Source organism: Helicoverpa armigera, chromosome 5 (genome assembly GCF_030705265.1).
Source record: "Helicoverpa armigera isolate CAAS_96S chromosome 5, ASM3070526v1, whole genome shotgun sequence".
NCBI classification, from domain to species: Eukaryota; Metazoa; Arthropoda; class Insecta; order Lepidoptera; family Noctuidae; genus Helicoverpa; species Helicoverpa armigera.
Window position 1 is genome coordinate 11,093,122 of NC_087124.1, and position 18,361 is coordinate 11,111,482.

Sequence of the window (18,361 nt, forward strand, 5' to 3'; positions counted from 1 at the left end):
GTGCAAAATTGATCACCCAAATCTTAAATGCCTGGGAAGATTCGCGGGATGCTGTGGGCATTTTCTTCGACCTTTCTGAGGCGTTCGATTGCGTGGACACTCTCATTTGTAAGCTAAACTACTACGGAATTCATGGTAAAGCTCTCGCGCTCATCCTTTCTTATCTGTCAAGTAGACAGCAAGTAGTGGATATAAGTGGCTCAACTTCATCTGGATCATAAGTAAAAATGGGTGTGCCGCAGGGATCAATTTTAGGTCCCTTTTTTATACTTAGCTTATATAAATGATGACACTTCCCTTGTTTTCAAAATTAACAGAAAGGAATCTAGTCACATACACGTAAACGATAGCTTGGTTACTCAGAGCAAGTGGTTTGCCGCGAATAGCTTGCTTCTTAATTCTTCGAAAACGAAATGCATTAAATTCTCTTTACCTAATGTAACACTAATAGGGCTCAACATCGTTTTGGACGATAATAACTTTGATGTTATTAGTCGAACCATTTTCCTGGGCATCACCATTGACTCTAAATTGCAATGGATCCCACATCTCAGCACTGTCAAAAAGGCTGAGTTCCGCAGCTTATACAGTCAGAAAAATAAGACAGATTACTGACGTTGCTACTGCTAGGCTTGCGTATTTTGCTTACTTCCATAGTGAGGCCTATTTGAAAAAAAAAATGATTTTGAATCAGTTAAGTCTTCAAGTTAGGGATCGGGTTAAAAACTACTTAAGAATAAAATAAAAGTATTCATTTATGCATCTCTTTATTTTAATAAAGGTTTTAATAATGTGGTTCTTGAGAGTTTAATTGATTTAGTTGTCAACTACAGATACTTTTTCAGCTTCAAAATCTTGAGGCGTATCAGGAACGAGTACTTCTTCTTGTGGCAAATCTTCAGCTACATCTTCTTGTACATCCTCGAGTGCAGCGTTCTCTTCAACTTTGTATTCATGCTCATAGCTTTCGTCTGAGAACTCCTCAGAGCTCCAGGCATGGGGGCAGTTGTAGTGCCTGTTGACCCTATGCCAGTCCCAGCCGGTCACATGATCCAACTGACCCATGAGACCGTAGTCTTCCTAGAAGATTAAGGAAAGGTTCAGAATTATTTGGGGTACAGTTAATCGCTTCAAGTACCACTAATTAATATGGAGTGGCTGCTAATCTGACTTCTCCATCCCTCTCATTCCAGTTGCCTTTATGACAAGATATTCGTCAGAGAGACTGTTCACAAGGTCTTACATAGGAAGAAGCTATATATTAGCCAGTCCAGATCTACCAGCGCTTGTCCACGCTCCAATCTGGTAAGGGCCTAAGATTTTCGAGACTATGTCTTGACAATTTAACATACCTCGCCTAACTAGGAGGAAATAGGTGTAATCATAAATTGCAAAACTTGGAGGAAATAGGTGTTATCCTACTTAATATTATAAATGCAAATGTTTGCAACGCTTTCACGCAAAAACTACTTAACCGATCATCATGAAACTTTGTACTCATATTCTTGGTGGTACTAGAATGGATATAGGATATAGGAACCACGCGAGCGAAGCCGCGGGTGGAAAGCTAGTCATAAATAATTTATAAATAAACACGACTTACGTGGATAGGCAGCATAGTAGGTCTTCCATTGTTGGAGAACGCGAATCTATCGTAGTGCATGACGCTAGCGTACTCATAGGGCAGGTCCAAGTTGTCTGCTACGTCGTACTCAAACCTTTCAAATTCAAATTCATAACCTGCAAGGAAAATCATGGGTTATGCTAGGTTATTTTACAAACGTCATACAGTGACTGTTTCAACGTCTACTATATAGTCGTTAGGTAACACGATGGCCCTTAGTAAAACTATTGGTCAGACTTTTCGGCTTTAAAACGACTAACGGACTAATGTGTGTTAATTAGCCAAGATCGCTAGATTTTAAATATGTTTAGTTCTTAATTATTTCAAAATCGTTGTTCTCTTAGATTTTACTTCGTTTTTTTATTTGCCTTGTATTATTCCACTGGTGGGCAAAGGCCTCCCCTAAGTCAACTATCTTTCTCCAACTTTCTTATTTTGTTTTAATATTATGTTAAGAACATCAATTTTCAACACTTTCTTTTCCTTGATCGTGACCTCACCTGGTTTCATGTTTTCCCACAGTAAATCAACGTAGTCGTCCCTGTTGTAGGTAGAATGCATGTGCAGGAAGCCGAGGATATGGAACCATTCGTGGATGATGATGGAGTTGATGAAGCAGCCCTCGCCGGGGGCGGCTTTACCCAAGTTCAGGATGTGGACGGGGATGTCCTTCCAGTAGCCCAAAGAGGCGTAGCAGCCGTCAGGTTTGCCCTGAAGAGGAGAACGGACAAAGAGTAATGCAAATGTACTACCAGTAAACAGTAGTAATCAGTGGAAACGTAGTAACAAAGAAACTTACAGTGATTCTAACATAGTGGCGGTCCAAAATCGTTTTGCGACGGAATCTGATGCAAGTATGCTCCTCAATCTCTAACATCGCCGAGTGAATGGCGATGATTTGGGCGTGAGCTGAAATAAAGAAGAAAAGTATTTAATTATTAGTTCTCAAATTACTAAAAAAAGATGACAGTAGTTTAATTGTTTCAGTAACTAGCTCACTGTCGCACATTCCATCTCATTGTCGACAATTGTTGATGAATTAATCCACTTCCGATTACAATTTGAATCCATTATGTAAAAGTCAACATACCACAGTGATAAAAGGAGTCATCTATATTTTTTAGGTTATAGTTTCATTGTACATACATACCATGCCTAAAGATTATACGTCATTATTAGGTGTACTTACTGAACTCATTGTTGAAATCATAGACGACAGTATTGCGGGGCCACTTGGTGTTAGGCCAGATGTATGCGTTCCTGGCTGCAACGCCAGCGTACTGCTGCTCCAGGAGTTCAGCCTGCTTGTCATTGAGGAGGATGTCGCCCTGGAACTTGCCGCTGTTCTCCCACGCGGAGGCTTTGGGGTTGGCGAGCATACGGGACTCTAGGCGAAGTCCATCATCTGGAACGAAATTTTATGGATTTTTTTATCTTGGACTTCTTAAGTCAAATTCAGTGGTGTATTGTGTTAAGCCTGTGTACTAAACTCCTCTCTTATCTCGTAACCAAAGTAGATCAGCAAGACACATCCTCTTTTTGTTATGAATAAAGCGATATGGCTAGGGAATGTATAAGGTTTGCCGAGGCTTATGTCCAACAATCAACTAATATGAACAAACAAGGACTCAACAGTATGAATAATCACAAACCTGTCCTGCTCCTCTCCAAGTAAGCCCTGAACGCTTCAATGTCATTCCTGGACCTGGTGACAGGAGGACCAGCCACCGCACACCCAACCAGCGACAACACCACTATAGCGGACCACATCTTGATATTGAATTATGTCAATCATCATCGGTTTTAGGTTATTTATAATGCTTTTATCTAATAATTAACTTGATATCGGATACTCAGATCTTGACTAGATAATGATTGACAAAAGTAATTATAGTTTAGGGAAGAGTTCGGTCGTACTATCTTAAGAATTCTAAGAAGTGATTCAGACTCATGTGACAAATTTTTATGTTACTTTAATGTGTGTGTTTGTTTGATACGCTTTTGCGATTAAAACGCTGAGCTTTTGTATGGCAAGTATCGACCAAGAAATCCAACACAACCCCAATGCAAAATATAATATCTGTTTTACCCCCAATGTAAAAAGAGTAATTTTATTGGTAGCCAAGAAATTTTATTTGTTTGGTCTTGATAAATATCTAATTCTGCGTACAATTGCACCGGTGGTTATCAGCCAGTACATCAGATTTTCAACCACGGTGGTTGCTGTCATAAAAGAAGTTCAGCGAGCTGCGCAAGACATAAGATAGTGCACAAGCATTTGCGCAGACACAGGTGCACTCACTATTTCTTCACTCTCATAGCGCGATGGGACGACAATCCGACACGATCGGAGAGAGATCAGGCGCAGACCGACATTTTCGTGCTCTCCGATGCAAGGGTATCAATCACCTATTTCTAGATTCTGGGCTGCTTTGTGGAAGTTACTAAAGCCCGAGACGAAAAGAAAAATTTAAGAGCATGCAATGCGACATGTAGTCTACAATTCTCTGGATGCAGGAAGTAGTAACCTCAGAAAGTTCGAAAAGGAAGCAAGCTCACTCTGTAGCGGTAGCTACTTGTTACACAATACTTTAACTTTATCTATATAACTAACTTTTGACTGCGACTCCATCCGCGAGGAATCAGAATTTTACTGTTTCCTGTTTCCATTAATAGTTTGCTTTTCGGGTACGAGAAAAGTCCAAAATATCCGTTCAGCTTTCTCGAGTTTCTTTAATATATTCGCAAACGGCTATTTCGCCCACTCATATACAATATTGCCCATAAAATTCCCATAAAGGGGTTATCTAATACTAAACAGTTTTTAAATCGTTCCAGAAGTTCCTTAAAAACAAACTATTCAACTATATCTATAGATTTATTTTGACTTCCTAAAATCCGTTTTCCTTGTTGAGGGTTTTCCAATCGCGATAAAGCAATTTCTTACACAATTTTTATTCAATTTTCATTGTGAATTATGATCGTTTATAGAGATAGGTTTTTAAATTTAGCGTGACTGATACACCTACATGCCGATAAACAACACCTGCCGCGTAAAAAGATTATTGTTGTTTAAAATGGTTTTAAACTTCCTGACAGTCTAGTGGTTGCAAACCGCGATAAGTGCAGGGGGTCTCAAATTAGATTCCCAGGCCCTAGAATCTAGGACCAAGTAGTATGGAATCTGAAAGCTGGTGATCTCATCTTTACTTCCTCCATAGTCGTGTCCCTCGGATTGACGTCCCATTTTGAACTGATTCACCAAAAAGCCTCCATTTTGGGAAGTCAGTTCAAGACCCTCCTCAGGTTCTCAATTCGGATGATTATAAGATTATTTTTGCAGTTCATACCAAATCGCAACAAATAAACATTCGCACATTAGAATTTGTAATTTGAGTCATTAATTGGAATCATTTCTTGGAATCCTAAGAATAATACGAGCTCTTCCTTCCTTAAACTATCACCATTATTTTTTAATTCATTATCTAGTGAAGATCTGAGTATCCGATATTAAGTTAATTATAAGATAAAAGCATTATAAATAAACCGACGATGATAAGCATAATTCAATAATTAAGATGTGGTCTTCTATAGTGGTGTTGTCGCTGGTTGGGTGTGCGGTGGCTGGTCCTCCTGTCACCAGGTCCAGGAAGGACATTGAAGCGTTCAGAGCTTACTTGGAGAGGAGCAGGACAGGTTTGTGATTATTCAGAGTGCTCAGTCATTCCCTTGTTTGGTCAAAGTGATCCCCTATTAGACATGAGCATATTCCTTAGTGATATTGCCTTAACCTTAACAAAAATCTGGATGGTGATCTATTTTGTTTACGAGATAAGTGAGTAGTTTCCTTTCCTTCATTTATAGCCATTGAGCTAGAAGTACAAGATATAACTTTACCATAAAACCTTCCAGATGATGGACTTCGCCTTGAATCGCGAATGCTCCTCAACCCTAAAGCCTCCGCGTGGGAGAACAGCGGCAAGTTCCAGGGTGACATCCTCCTCACTGATAAGCAAGCTGAAGTTCTGATTCAGCAGTATGCTGGAGTTGGAGCCAGGAACGCCTTCATGTGGCCTAACACCAAGTGGCCCCGCAATACCGTCGTCTATGAGATCAACAATGAGTTCAGTAAGTACAATATGCAGTAAGTACACATCATACCTCTAGTTACGCAAAGTATGTACAGACGCCAGCAGGTCAACCTACCCGAATCTGCCAAATTTAACCAATTGAAAGTTAACCTTCCACTATTGTGATAAGGTTGAAAATCTATTGAAGAAAGACTTATAGTGGTTATACTACTTCTCTACTAGTTTTCTGCCATATTTCAGCTCAAGCCCAAGTACAAGCCATTCGCGCCTCGATGGCAGAGATCGAGGAGCATACCTGCATTCGATTCCGAAGGAAAACGCGTTTCGACCGCAACTACGTTCTTGTGACTGTAAGTTTTTTATTACTAGCGATACTCCCCGGTTTCGGACGGGATAACAGTATTTCCACCAATTAAGTGCTATGTAATTATGAGGACAGATAAATTTAATGTATGTTATTGTACATATATAAACCTTCCTCTTTTGTCACTCTAACTATTTAAAAAAACCGGATGAAAATCGGTTGCGTAGTTATGGACATTTAAGCATACAAAAGGACATAGGGATATAGGGAGAGTGGGACTGAAAAAGCGACTTTGCTATGTACCCAAAGAGACCTCTCACTAAGACTTCGCTTTCTGTCTGTCTCCAGGATATGTCTCATGAACCGTGATAGCTACACTGTTTTTTTCAGAGATGATGTGTTTCTGTTGCTGTTATAACATCAAATACTAAAATATTAAATTATAAATTTAAAAATCCCCCCCGACCCAAAAAAATTACGCAATTATTATGACAAAAGGTTAAAAACGCTAAACCCTAGAAAACCAAAAAATAACTTTTAACACTACGTAAGTACCAACTAAAGCATGTCAGACTAAACTTAATTTTGTCGTGTCGGGGGACGTTTTGTATTAAACGGTTACTTCTTTTTCTTTAATTTTTACTTCTTTTATCATCTTCAGGGCAGACCTGACGGCTGCTACGCCACCGCGGGTTACCATGAGACAATGGGCATGCACACCATGAACATTGGCAAAGCCAACCCTGGCGAAGGCTGCTTCATCAACGCCATCATCATCCACGAGTGGCTCCATATCATCGGCTTCTTACACCTGCATTCTACCCACGATAGGGACGACTACGTTCATATACTGTGGGAGAACATGGTAGAAGGTAATTGAAAATTGATGTTCTTAAATATCTTGCCCAATATTTTATGACTAGGTAAACTTAGGCCAAAATCTTGGGAAAGCATGATGGCAGTGCATGATGCAGGTGAGGTCATAATAAAGCAAAATATACTGCAGAAAATGAATGTTCCTAACTGTATGATATTTCTCGGCTGTGTTTCCACTATGTGGCAATCGTTTAGTTTTGCTCTGATTTCAAATGTCTAAAGATACAACGGCAAATAAATCTATCTTGAATAGCAATGAAACTTACTATAATTTAAGCCCATGGGCACCATGCAGCAATTAGCAATTAGTACTACTTACATGTATTATTTAATTGTGTTATTAGGCTGTACGCTTGCTATAAAATTAAATAAATTAATAACCGATGCTGATCTCTTGCAGGTGGTGATTACAATTACGAAAAGTTCGACACCGACATGGTAAACAACATGGAAGTGCCCTATGAGTACGCTAGCACCATGCACTACGATAGATACGGCTTCACCGCCAACGGAAGACCTACAATGTTGCCTATCTATGTAAGTTATGTAAATTGTAATCATTGAACTTCAAATTTCCTCCATCTATTGCAAGGCATGTTAAATTGTGAGGACGTTAAAGTCATACACAGAAAATCGCGCCAATCTACGAGTGCTTATCGTCTGGCCTATTCTGTCACAGTTACATAAAGCAAGCTGTTTGAAGCATGGAAGCAACGTGAAAAAAAGTAACTTTACCAACTGACCATTCTTTCCGACGAGTACCGTGTCATCTAGGTAACAGGAATGAGTGGGATGAGGCTCAATATGTACATAAATTACATACCGGTACTTAGTTAACTGTGCTCAAAATAATTCTAGATCTTTCTAATCTTCTAGAACGACGATGGCCTCATGGGTCAGGTAGATTACGTGACGGCGTGGGACTGGCTGAGGGTCAACAGGCACTACAACTGTCCCTGGGCCTGGGAAACTCCCGTCTATGCTGATGAACTCTCACAGGGAAGAGCAAATCATGCTGCACTTGAGAAAATGTCACAAGGAGATGTAGTTGAAGATTTTCCACAAGAAGAAGTACTCGTTGCTGATGTGCCTCAAGATATTGAAGCTGAAGAAGTTTCTGTAGTCGAGGAAGCGCCTCAGGACCAATAAAAACAGCCTTTCTAATTTATTCATTGACAAAATTATGAAACAAAATGTTGGAAATATACATATTTATATAAAAATGGCACTCCTTTGTTATTGGACGTCTGCGATTTTTGACTTACCGGAATACGTATCCTTTAGGAGAAGCAATAAGCCTAAGGAAGAAATGCATTTGATTGGTGTCTAAACGGAACCTAGTTAGGGCAGTATCCAGCAATATAAAAAAAACAGGGTATTAAGATATAATTTAAAATTAATTACCACAAAATTAAATAATCGGTCATTTATCTGTATCAAAACAAAGAATTAAATACACATAGATCACTTCTACTTGCATAGTCATACCCAGTTGTAGGTAATTCCCAACACATTCAAGTAATATTTATTTGATAAAGTTGATAAAATAAACTTAGCGAATTCCTCCGCATTTTGTAAAATTTTATCAGCTTTTATGAGAAAAACCGAAGTATCTTAATCGGCTTTTAGATTTTTACAATTGAAAAAATATTGCGTTGAGTGACGAAAATGTATGAGAGAAATAAAGTAGAATTTCTAATCTTAATAATGTACAGAAATAAATATAATACCTATAGACACGAAGGATAATTAATAATTATGGTAAATGTGACAAAAAAAAATGCAAAACTGAAACTGAATAGAAACTTGTGAGTAAGATATAGATGTAGCGGAAGGGGACGATCAAAAGAACGGCGGATTGTCTGAAAGTCAACAGAGCTAGAAAGAGTGTTAGTTGGTGGATGATGGCAGACTAAAGAGTATGGATGGAGAAACCATGCTGCGCTGACCGCAAACAAAATTGGTATAAAGGCAGGAGGATGAAGAATAGTGAAAATTTGTAATAGTTAAAAAAAGTGTTCAGTAGTCAGCCACAACATCACTAAAACTAGCTATCTTAGGCCATCTAAGGGGTCTCCAAAAAATCTGAAAATTGGTCGATGAGGGAACAGCTTCTAGTTGTGACTTGGCTTAATCATAAGCCACCTTACTTAGCCGTCTTAAAAAATATACCGGGTTACTAGTACCGTACCGGGTACCACGTTTCATAATAAGGTTGAATAAGTTATGCAATTCCTCTAATGGGATAACCTGTTTTGTATATTTAACGGCCGGTTCACACATGTCTCCGTTTTACTGTTCCGTTTATACGAATGTAATTTTTGTACGGAACGATATTTTTTACTGTATACAGAATACTGTGCCATGTGTGAAGTCACTCATACAACTACATACGCCATCGACGAAAAAAAAACGTACACGATAAAACGGAACAGTAAAACGGAGACATGTGTGAACCGGCCGTTATAAAGCTAAAATTGGTGCTTACACTTTAATGCTTTCAATGATAGCATAGTAAAAAACAATGTTTTATCAATACTTGGTCATTAATCTGATCAAGTGCATATAACCCTGGGAAATACTCTTTAACCCTTAATTATCAACAAACAACTTATCTACCAAAAACCCAGTGTATTAATTGTAATTATCAAAATTATCTCCTAGTATCGGTAATTAGGTAATTATTGAGATAGTAATTTTCGTATATAAAACAGATTTGTGTGGTATGTGGAAATTCCAAAATGTGGTCTGCTATAGTGCTGTTGTCGGTGGTAGGGTGTGCCTTAGCTGGTCCTCCTGTTAGCAGGTCCAGGGATCAGATCGAATCCTTCAGGGCTTTCCTGGAAAGGAGCAGACGAGGTTTGTGGTCATTCTTACTTTCTGTTTATGTACTACGAGTTTTATTAGTCCCAAAGTTTTGCATCTGTCCCCCAAAAACCTTTCGACAGATTATAAAAGAGAACGACTACCAAAGAAAATCGATTTCATTTAAATTAAACTGATTGGCGAATTATAGGTACCTAAGTCTCATTGTAGAAATATGTTCTTTGTAGTCCTAATACATCCCGTGGGAACTTAGTACACTGCAGACTAAACAGTCGGCCGACAGTTAACCCAATGGTTGGCAATTTTTTTTAAAGAAAATCTTGATTCCAAACAAAGTTTTCAGTCAGTCTGACAATGGCTTAATACCTAATCTTTAATGTGCATACTACCATTCATCTCTATACTGACTTATAAACCCAAAAAAATATTGGGCCGACAAAAAGTTTGTAGGTTCGAGTACCGAGATAAAAAGTAGGCTGTAGCTTTCCTCAATAAATGCACATAAATGCTACCTTTCAATGAACGTTTTTTTTCAAATCGGTCTAGTAGTTCATGAGATGAGCGTGACAAACAAAGTCAGCTTTACAATATAAGTAGATATAATGCAGATACGAATAGCTAGAATAGCTAGACGAACGGACGCGGCGGAGGATTTTATATGTAAAAGCGCTTCGGATGAATCTTGTCAAGAATTGAAGTCGACAGATTTAACATGTCTACATTTAGATGACTATGTAGGTATATGTTTACAATAAGATGATTCGCATTGAGCTGAACTACTCAATAATTAACTACTTATCTGTGTCGGTGTTTAAATAAACTTAGATACATATATTTCTAATACTGTTACTACTACTAGTTATTTCAATTTTTTAAGTCTATTATTTACATAATGTTTTAACTAAACTGCGTCGCTCAGTTGTCGATCACATTTTGATTTCGAGAACCGTGTTACGTAGTTAGAAATCCGGGAGGATTCAAAATAATTGCACACGGACCTATGCATATCAAGGTCTTACTTATCGATATTTTTTGAAAAACATTATCTTGAGACCTTTGCCTATCTACAGATATTCATTTAACTTCACATAATCCTCTTCAGATTTGAGCAATTAATCATGATATTAAAAATGATAAACAATAAAATCAAGAGTAGTTACTTAATGTTGATAATGAAAAACGTGATGCATTGTATATGCATAGGTTTTTCTTTGAAGATAAGAATTTCGTGCGACGTAAAATAATCTAATTTATAATCCAAGACGATTGGCAGGTGCTTAATTAATGACGCACTACTTGTCTTTGCGGCACGCGCCATTAATTCCATCTCTAATTATTGGGTAGCTATTTAGGAAAAAGAAGTCTTAATATAGGTTTTACTTTAGGTGCATATTAGTTGCCGACTTCAGATAGGCTGTCGTTTCTACTTAGTATTTAAATAAACAACAACACATTACCTAAATGATTAAAGTTATCCTAGAAAATTCTGATCGTTTTGATGGTCTACTAATCTATACTTGCTTCTATGCTAATATAATAAAGAGGAAAAAAAAATACAAAGATTTAAAAAATAATTTCTTTGTTGGGAAGCTAGATTATTCCCAAGTAACATAAGCTATATTTAATCCTGGTATGGCCTTCCCACAGACGCAAATGTAACAGCTGGTAACCTATATAAGAATGTAGATAGAACTTTAAAACATAACTTCCTCAATTCCAGATGATGGAATCCGCATAGAGTCTCGTATGCTCGCCAACCCCAAAGCTTCCGTATGGGAGAACAGCGGCAAGTTCCAGGGTGACATCCTCCTCAATGATGAGCAGGCTGAGCTCATGCTGCAGCAGTATGCTGAGGGCAGGAACGCGTACATCTGGCCTAACACCAAGTGGCCCGGCAATACCATTGTCTACGAGTTCAACAATGAATTCAGTAAGTGTTATTTTTACCATTACAACTCCGTCATCATATTTAACAGCATTTTTTATTTATCATGTTTACATAAATACTATATATTATCCATTTAAAAAGCAACCAAAAACCACTAAGGTTTAAACTTGTGCTACCATGAATCTATCTCAAGTCGAAGTTTTATTAAGTGAGGTTTTACAGATGAATCGTTAATGTCGCTAACAATATTATATAAACAAGTTTTTAAACAATATAAACAGCAAGATTAAACTGTTTTTAGAACCAGAACTGTAAATACTGTAAATACGATGCAATAGAGAAACTTTCTTTAACAAAACTCTTTTGTGCTTTTTCAGCAAACGCACAAATTAACGCCATCTACGCAGCCATGAGAGAGATCTCAGCGAGGACTTGCGTGAGGTTCCGCCGCAGGGAGTGGTGGGAGAATGTCTATGTCCTGATCACTGTAAGTATTAATAAGTATTTTTTGTTGTAGCTGTCACAATTATCCTCCGAGCCTTTTTCCCAATTATGTTGGGTTCGGCTTCCAGTCTAAGTCTGGCTGTCACGGAGGAAATAGAAGTCAAAGATTGGTCTTGATTGATTGGTGATTCGTTAACATTAACGTTTCATTTATAACACATTAATAATGTTATAAGCCTCGAAGTATCAAACGAGTAGCAAGAGTTAGTGAAAAAATGAGATCGCAGAGTATCTAAGCACCTACCTACTCGTAGGTATAATAATGGTGTTCTTTTTGGGCTAAAGAATTTATTTGCTTCATTATCTTAATTTGATGTTTTATGATTATTTGCTAGCAAACGATTAGATACAATATGATAAACAGAATTTATCAAACGATCAAGTAACGTGGCTAATCTTGGTACATACTGACCCGGGTTATGTGGGTACGCAAGATATGAACATAAAGACAATAAATAATAATCAAATGTAATAAAATCTATAACTGACGTATTCATATTAAGCAAATTCTAGAACGGTCATGATTTTGATTATTTTTGCCTAATCACCACGACAGAAAGCATTCGGCATAGCCGTAGGTACCTATACAAATGAGAAAAGACGACAATGTCATACATTTTACCATTCATAAACATTAACGAATCGAAAAACGGATATTGTAATCCACGGGATATAAATAGATGATAACTCGAATATTCAACAAAAAAAAGGTTAGGTACTTATGTATGTATCATGACCAAAATCTTCCACAGCACATTGAGCACATTAGCACTTCCGTTCCGAGATATACCTATGTCTCTTAAAAATTGGAAAGCACAGATTGTCCATTCGGCTCCTAATAAGTTTGTCACATTTTAACACCTCTTTTCTATCAATTCCAGGGCAGATCCGACGGTTGCTACGCCAACGTGGGCTACTGGGCTAGCATGGGCGTCCACACCCTGAACTTGGCTCGTGCCAACCCCGGCCAGGGCTGCTTCACCCATACCGTCATCATCCACGAATGGCTCCATGTCGTCGGCTTTATGCATATGCAGTCCACTTATAATAGAGACGATTACGTCCGCATTTTGTGGCAGAATGTTTGGCCAGGTAAATATTCTCTCTATGATGTTTTAGTTGTTGCTTTACTTTAGCAACTGGGGCCTAAAAACATAACAGATACATAATTAATTACTTATGTATTAGATGCTAGCTAGATTATACATGGATGGAAGAGTCACCCATGACACAGAAATCTATGAATACAATTATTAAACTTCTTTAGTTTTCGTGAACCTTTCCGTCATATCTACTTTTTTTAAAGACGACATTGCACTTAAACTCACGTATTTATTTATCAGTCATGAAACATTACGGAAATGGTCTGATTTATGAATCAACCTTTTATGACCACTGACTAAATTGGCGCGGTGACGACCCTATAAAATGATTAAGTACAATGTACTTTCCTGAATTGGCAACGATTTCAAACATCAAAGACTTTGAAAGAAAGCCGCAGACAACAAAAGTTTATAGAATTATGCTATACGGATTACGATAGATTAAAGTTATAAAACCATTTAGATAACTGATAAGTTTTGGTATTTTCAATTGTAAATTGATAACCTTTGCCATATTTGCGTGATGACAGTTTTATTTCCAATAATTTCTCATTCATAATAAAGTAATTCAAACTTCATTGAGACCAATAATACATTTAATGAAATAGATTTTTAAGGTGTAGAAAATTCATCAAAAAGATATTTAACGTAATTTCTCTATGCCAGGTATGGAACACAACTTCGAGAAGTACGGAACCAACATCGTTCACAACATGGGTTTGCCCTACGAGTACGCCAGCAATATGCACTACGGTAGATACGGCTTCAGTATCAACGGACAACCTACCATGTTGCCTATTTACGTAAGTATTATTAACAAAGCCTATAGACCTAGGTTTTACAGACTTCAAACGCACCTCAAAGGACACAAAAGGACCCTTTTCTTCTGGGTTAGAAGTGCCAGAGGTCCTTTTATCCAGTAGGTAAAAAGGTCCTGCATTAAACATTGGTCTCTACATAGCATAGTTATCCTACCCTTTAGTTGTAATTTTTCGAAAAATAACTACAAGTTTCATGGAATGAAAAGAAACTTATTGTCTATATTATAAAAGGATCCAAGTGCTCAATCTGGAACGAGTTCCAAGTGTAAGACTACTAAAACTGTAGGTACAGGATGTAGAAACAGTTTTCTCGAATCGTAGGTGAAAAAAAACTTATTATCCATTTTTGTCTATTCCAGAACGACAACGGCCTCATGGGTCAACAGCAATTCGTGACCGGCTGGGACTGGCTGAGAGCCAACAGGCACTACAACTGTCCCGGAGCATGGAGTACTCCCATCAATGCTGAGGAACTCTCCCAGGGAACCTATGAACATGAATACAAGGTTGAAGAGGAAGTTGCACTCGAGGACTTGCCCCAAGAAGCCGTTGAGGAATTGCCCCAAGAAGACATTGTACCTGAGAGTGTAAACGTCGTTGAAATCGCCCAATAAACCAATGATCTACTGATAAATAGACTGATTTTTCCATAAAATCTTGTATTTCATTTATTTACTGAAAATCTTTGTTGATCAGATATACAAATATTTCTTGTCTAATGCGGCTGTGTTCGTTTTGTGAGGTGTCAAAATGAAACTACATACTGCTATAATTTTCAAATACATTTTAAAGCAATCTTATCAAGGTGTTTTGTTAAAAAGCCCTATACAATGCATCTCACATGAGTTAGTTAACCAAAAAATACACATACATAACAATATACATATGTTTAGCGAATTCAATAACACAAAAAATTCTAATTGTAGTCAATTCACAAATTAATTAATAGGTCTCGTTCGTGGTGGACATTTGGACCGGAATCGCCCATTGTCCTTTCTGTTTGTGTGTAGAATAGATTACTTATATAAATAGGTAGGTATATAGGCTCGGAACTGGCTACTGAACCGATTAAAATAATTTAAAAAAATCGGTACAGGACTGCATAAATAAATACTCTGGCAGCCCTAAAAACTATTTTTGAAAGCAAGGGCTTTATCTGGGTACATTTATTGTATAAGTATTCACAACTGTACAAAATAGTCGATTCTGGGAAAAACTTTCGTCATTTACAATGTAAGAGAATAATTGTTGTAACGATGACTGTCGAAGACATTCTGACATTTACCTGTATATGTCATCATCGAGATAAATTAGGGTCCAAATTTTTACAGCCCGAAACTCAAGATGATAATGATGAATTTTAAACTACTCCAATTATGTCAAGTAAGCTATGGATGGATTTAGAAAATTCTGTCGTTACTCTTTAGGCTAATTATATATCCAGGTGCGTGGAGTAATACCCTCGGGGTACGGGGGAAGCCGCTGACAAATGGAAGTCCACTTATAAAGAAGACCTAATATTATAAAGCTGTTGACACGATAAACCATTGCAAAGATTTGTATCAATAATTAAATCTCAGTCTAGATCTATAATCTCTAGAATCAAGAACCTAGATTTATAAATAAATATTTACTAAAATAACAAATAATATTGTTTTCATTATAGTGACTAAAAATAAACAGAAACGCAATAAGCGGAGATAATTTGGTGACTAGTTCAGCTTTCTGTGAAATTATCTGAATACTTGTTTTTTTCGGGTTTTGATCAAAATTATGTACCTAGCTGTAGTTTCCTGTTCATTAAACGAATAAAGATGAACAAAAGAAACAGGTTCTCAAAATCAAGAAACTATTTCTTCAAATTTTAGCAATAAATGATTGTTAATTACTTACATGAACTTGACTTCTGCTTATTTTAATAAAAAAAAGGCGACCGACGCACAGTGGTCCGGATTTTCAAAAAGGTGGACATAGGATCGAAAATGCATATTTAACTCAACTAAAAATTGATTCGTATGGGAAATTTAACACTGATTAATACTTATTACTACAACTTTTAAAAAAAACTGCTCCTTCACCTAAAAAAAAATATTGAAAATAAAAATGTATGGGAGAAAATCTATTTTATTTTTTTTCTCCGTTCAGTATCAAAGTATAGCAACCAAATCTTATATTCTGGTAAGTACCTATTGTTCTAAATACGACAAAATATAAATTGCTTGCGTATCCCTGCGGCCTTGGCGCCTACGATGCTTCAAAGTTTACAATTTTAAACTTGAATTATCTTACCATTATTAACGAGTTTTTCTGAGTTTTTCTATTGAAATTAATACAGAATATCATTTTTAATAAAAAAAAGCCCCCCGCGCGCACCAACCGTGTTTTTGGCTCGCCCCTACTACATGGGACTTAAATATACTACTGCTGAAATGACAGTATACTTTTGTGTAGTATACAACTTTGCCGAACCCTTCGGGGATTATCTTTAATGCGTGACTGCCCTAATTGACCTCCTCAACCCAGTTACCCGTAACACAATACCCCTTGGTGAGACTGGTGTCAGACTTACTGGCTTCTGACTACCCGTAACGAAGTTCACAAAGGAGTGAAGATGTAGACTTCAGTGATTCATCGGTTTTCATGTCAAGTATTGTCCCTCTTAAATTAGTTTCAAATAATATAACCATATGGGAAAACCCAGCACCTTCTTCAACACATTATTGCAGGCCCATTAAGTTCGAGTTTTGTAAAGAGACAGCAGAATACATCAAGCAAGAAGAAGCTGCATTGAAGGAATAAATAATTAAAACCGGCCAAGTGCGTGTCGGACCCGCGCACGAAGGGTTCTGTACCATCAAAAATAATATTCTATATATGTATATATATATATATTTATCGAAATTGAGCCAAAATTAGCAAAACAGTCACGTTTGTTGTATGGGAGTCACCCAAAATAGTTATTTGATTCTAGGTTTCATATTTGTTGTTAGAGCGGCAACAGCAGTACTGTGAAAATGTCAACTCTCTAACTATCACGGTTCATGAAATACAGCCTGGTGACAGACGGACGGACGGACAGTGGAGCGAAAACAATAGGGTCCCGTTTTACCCTTTAGGTAGGGAACTACGGAACCCTAATAACATCGATTCTACAAAATGGGCAGGGCTAGAGATTAGTCACGAGCTTCATATGACAATGATCGACGGAAAAGTAGCCACTATTATAACGCACACTTCGTCTGCATCTGCCTGCAATATTTGCCTTGCTAAGCCGACCGAGATGAACAAGCTGTCAGAAGTATTTTCAAGACCTGTTCGAGATGATGTTTATAAATATGGACTTTCTACTCTTCATATGTGGATTCGTTGTATGGAGTGTATTCTACATATATCTTACAACATGGACTTTGGGTTGTGAACTACACGAGGTGCTAACAAGCAACTAAAAGCTGCGAAGAAACATTTGACACAAGAAGAATTCGAACAGCAAACAGGTTTTTTAGAGATTATGATAAATCTGCCGAAATAACTAAAATTGACAAAGGCCTACTAAAACATTTTGCGGTTATTCTTCAAACGATTTCATCAGGATGTGCTATAGATATTGAAAAATTCAGGAGTTATTGCAGAGAAACAGCTGAGATCTTTGTGCATTTACACAAGCTACTCATATACGGTGCAGACATTTGTCATCACTTTGGCCTCCTACCAATTAGCATTCTTTCCGAAGAAGCGGGCGAAGCAAGAAATAAGGAATTTCGAAGAGGTCGTGAATATCATACAAGCAATATCAATCATGCAAGCAAGCACGTTAAACTGTAGGTTCCAGCTGTTATTGAACATCTTTGGCAGTCGTTACGGGTAGTCAGAAGCCAGTAAGTCTGACACCAGTCTCACCAAGGGGTATTGTGTTACGGGTAACTGGGTTGAGGAGGTCAATTAGGGCAGTCACGCATTAAAGATAATCCCCGAAGGGTTCGGCAAAGTTGTATACTACACAAAAGTATACTGTCATTTCAGCAGTAGAACATTTAAGTCCCAAGTAGTAGGGGCGAGCCAAAAACACGGTTGGTGCGCGCGGGGGGCTTTTTTTTATTAAAAATGATATTCTGTATTAATTTCAATAGAAAAACTCAGAAAAACTCGTTAATAATGGTAAGATAATTCAAGTTTAAAATTGTAAACTTTGAAGCATCGTAGGCGCCAAGGCCGCAGGGATACGCAAGCAATTTATATTTTGTCGTATTTAGAACAATAGGTACTTACCAGAATATAAGATTTGGTTGCTATACTTTGATACTGAACGGAGAAAAAAAATAAAATA

General features: G+C 37.5%; 3 protein-coding genes across 3 annotated transcripts; 2 read left to right on the top strand and 1 right to left on the bottom strand.

The window, feature by feature from the left end:
* Window positions 1–754: 754 nt before the first annotated feature.
* LOC110379059 (seminal metalloprotease 1) lies at window positions 755–3,432 on the bottom strand. Its single transcript, XM_064034589.1, has 6 exons — window positions 3,277–3,432; window positions 2,814–3,029; window positions 2,424–2,533; window positions 2,125–2,335; window positions 1,604–1,740; window positions 755–1,080 (listed from the first exon to the last, which is right to left on the bottom strand). Exons 1-6 carry the CDS (start codon window positions 3,392–3,394, stop codon window positions 817–819), a joined length of 1,056 nt encoding a protein of 351 aa, XP_063890659.1. The 5' UTR covers window positions 3,395–3,432; the 3' UTR covers window positions 755–816.
* Window positions 3,433–5,158: 1,726 nt separating this feature from the next.
* LOC110379050 (high choriolytic enzyme 1) lies at window positions 5,159–8,121 on the top strand. The gene is made up of 6 exons (XM_064034586.1): window positions 5,159–5,320; window positions 5,537–5,752; window positions 5,956–6,065; window positions 6,681–6,891; window positions 7,296–7,432; window positions 7,772–8,121. Exons 1-6 carry the CDS (start codon window positions 5,203–5,205, stop codon window positions 8,042–8,044), a joined length of 1,065 nt encoding a protein of 354 aa, XP_063890656.1. The 5' UTR covers window positions 5,159–5,202; the 3' UTR covers window positions 8,045–8,121.
* Window positions 8,122–9,594: 1,473 nt separating this feature from the next.
* LOC110379066 (high choriolytic enzyme 2) lies at window positions 9,595–14,692 on the top strand. The gene is made up of 6 exons (XM_064034592.1): window positions 9,595–9,754; window positions 11,442–11,651; window positions 11,987–12,096; window positions 12,995–13,205; window positions 13,883–14,019; window positions 14,397–14,692. Exons 1-6 carry the CDS (start codon window positions 9,637–9,639, stop codon window positions 14,649–14,651), a joined length of 1,041 nt encoding a protein of 346 aa, XP_063890662.1. The 5' UTR covers window positions 9,595–9,636; the 3' UTR covers window positions 14,652–14,692.
* Window positions 14,693–18,361: the final 3,669 nt, after the last annotated feature.